The following is a 2,881-nucleotide window of genomic DNA, read 5'->3' on the forward strand; positions in this document are numbered from 1 at the left end:
GGCAATGATGGGTACCTTCGGCAACGTGAGTAAAATGTAAAAGTACCTACCCGGGCGAGTAAACTCTGTTCATCGAAGGGCTCGCGCCCTAGATAGCTAGACGCTTCACCTATCGTTGTTGCCTAGTGCGCCAACTAGTATTCTGAGCCGTATCTTGAGAAGCAAAAAAATTAATTAAGATTAAAAGATATAAACCGTTGCATGACATTTTTTTTCGAGTGTAATTAACATGCAATAAGACGGGCAATGGGGGAAAAACCAGATGTGATCAATGACAAGAGGCTAAGTAAATCGGTAAATATATTAACAATTAATAACCATAGTACCCTACATAATTTGTCTTTGATCTGCAAAACTATGTAACTTATATTTCATTCACAGCTCATATGGTCCATTAATTCTTGATCTATCCATATCTCTCTCAACACAAATCACCAAAAATTGTGGAAACCAAACAACCCAAACCACAATTAGAGTTAGGCCTTCTCAAATTCAGGAGGCTGCTGTGCATAACTAGAACTGGTCATTCCAAGGCCTTCATTCTGATGTTTCTCCCATCCACCGGTATCAGCTCTAGAGTGAGCCCAGTAATAGAAGATTGATCCCAGCAAAGACAACAAAGTTAGAGCAGCTCCGGCAGCAAAGACACCTTTCCTGAGGGTAGCACACGATAAGTCATCTCCGCCAAAGATTCCTCGGTACTTGGTGTGGTATGCATTCCGTGCTGATCCCGCCAGCAAACATGCCTCGGCTCCCAAAAAGCTTATCCTAATTCATTGTCAAACTTTGTTACAGCAATAACAAAAAACATTGAAGATGATTTCAGTGAATAAAGATAACAAAGATAGTTCTTACTAGTCTACTGCCTTCAAATATTTTGAGAATGGTAGCTTGATATCCTAGTCTACTTCTTAAAGGAAGAATTGGGTCTTAACAGTATCAGACTTAGAAACATTTTTGCTTTTGGTTTACATAATACAAGCTACTATAGCCTGGCAAGCTTTAATTTTCCCAGCAGAAGTCCCTGAGCATACCAGGTAATCAGACACCAATGTTCTACCAAAGAAAGAGGCATAATTCTGCTGCAGGTCCCAATTCCAGGTTAAACTGCCCCATCAAAGACTCAATGAATTTTCGTAGACCACAGGAAAACTTAAACCTGCAATTCCTACTATCCCCAATTTTAATTGCAAGGCTTGTTCTTTGGCCAAGTTTCTTAAATATCTTCCAAACAAAGAGTTTACATGAATAGTTAAGACTGAAATTGCAAATCCAAAGTTAATAGACCAAATTTTCTCGACTAGATCAACAACATGGAAGAATCATCATAAATTAAACCTGATATTCAAAACTAGTATTATTTATTCAGTATCTTTGTACAACCTGTTAGCCTCGAAGTTATCCATTGGGTAAATGCGGGATCCATGCATGTGCATAATTAATTTATCACTGGGAAAAAAAATCAGTAAAGGGAAAGTGGCATCAAGACAAAAAAACCATTTCAATACACAAAATAGAACAGAGTGCCTCTTAAACTTGTCGGTGGGGTGTTATTAAAAGCAGTAATAATTATAAAAAACAGCAGATGCATGGATAGATCATCAATTGAACTCACGCCAAGCAAAATGACAACAGCTAAGCAACAAGTAATATCAAATCAAAGCAGTAAAGAAGAAAAGAGAGTGAAATTATTAGTAAAATATGTTAGGGAGATTTGGGTAAACTTACCAGGAGAAAACGAAGAAAAAGATGGCGCAAGTGGTGGATGAAGTGCCTCTAAGAAGGCCTTTCCCGAAGCAGAGACATCTAGTAACGCCGTTGAGAACAGTCTGGCTAAGCAGCAGCAGACCAAAAGCAATCAATCCATACACCGTCGAGGCGTCCGTAGTGTAGACGCAGTAGGTCCTCTCGTCATACGGATCAGGCACCACCTTAGCCTTCACAAAACCAAACCCACGAACAAAAACAAAAACAAAAACAAAAACAAAAGATTTAAAACGCAAAAGAAGTAAAAAAATAAAAAATAAAAACCTACATACATCACTGTCTTAAAGTTTAAGAGAGAGAGAGTGAGTACGGAGCTGCGGCGTCGTTCGGCTCCAACGGCGAAGACGAAGGCGATGAGATGGAGGGCAGTGACGCAGGTTAAAATGGGGACGGACTTAGCCATTGCTCTCAGCTTCTTGGTTTTTTCTCAAGTCTTGATTTGGGGGTTTTTGTTTGTCTAAATCTAAATATCTCTGCTTTTGAGGAAGGGTGGCCAATACCTACTCAACGAAACCTTTTCCTCAAACGCTGCTGCTTTCGGGGCATTGCTTCCTTTTTTGGATGCGTGTGCGATATGCACCGCTGCCTGTTTCGCCCTTATTTGCACGGCTGATGATTAATTAAGCTTTTGGCTTCTATCAGCTGCTGTCGAGACTATTTTTATGTTCATCTTATTTCGGTATAAATTTTGGATAATTGGCACCTTGTGCATTTCGATTGGTCCTTATTTGGTGGGTTTTTGAACAGCAGCGTAGGGAAAAACGTGAGGGTGTGGAAATGGTGGGACCCTTTTTGCTAAACCGCGATTGACTAGATAGGGGGCGATGTGGGCCCTCACCCCCTAAATAGCTGGACCCTGGTTGGCTCGCCGGGTTGACAGTTTTCCCGGTCGCGCACCGGCTATAACCAGTCAACCTCTAGGTTCCTACTTTTGTCTTAGCATTATTTATTTTTTCCTTTATGTCATGTTTGTTTGGGAGATTGGCTTATTCTTAAGCCACTTTTATTTCTTTATTTGGTTATGAAATAATTTAAGAAGTAACTATTTTACAAAAATAATTATTTTTTAAAATCCTCTAAAATTAAAGAATAATTAATATTATATTCTCTTATG

The 2,881-nt window shown here is 39.5% G+C and overlaps 1 protein-coding gene across 1 annotated transcript; it reads right to left on the bottom strand.

The window, feature by feature from the left end:
• Positions 1–283: 283 nt before the first annotated feature.
• Positions 284–2,338, bottom strand: LOC18609169 (aerobic coproporphyrinogen-III oxidase (DUF1218)). The gene is made up of 3 exons (XM_007044176.3): positions 2,078–2,338; positions 1,729–1,937; positions 284–768 (listed from the first exon to the last, which is right to left on the bottom strand). The coding sequence occupies exons 1-3, from the start codon at positions 2,168–2,170 to the stop codon at positions 477–479; spliced, it is 594 nt and encodes a 197-aa protein (XP_007044238.1). The 5' UTR covers positions 2,171–2,338; the 3' UTR covers positions 284–476.
• Positions 2,339–2,881: the final 543 nt, after the last annotated feature.

Source organism: Theobroma cacao, chromosome 2 (assembly GCF_053813885.1).
Source record: "Theobroma cacao isolate CCN51 chromosome 2, ASM5381388v1, whole genome shotgun sequence".
Classification (NCBI taxonomy): Eukaryota; Viridiplantae; Streptophyta; class Magnoliopsida; order Malvales; family Malvaceae; genus Theobroma; species Theobroma cacao.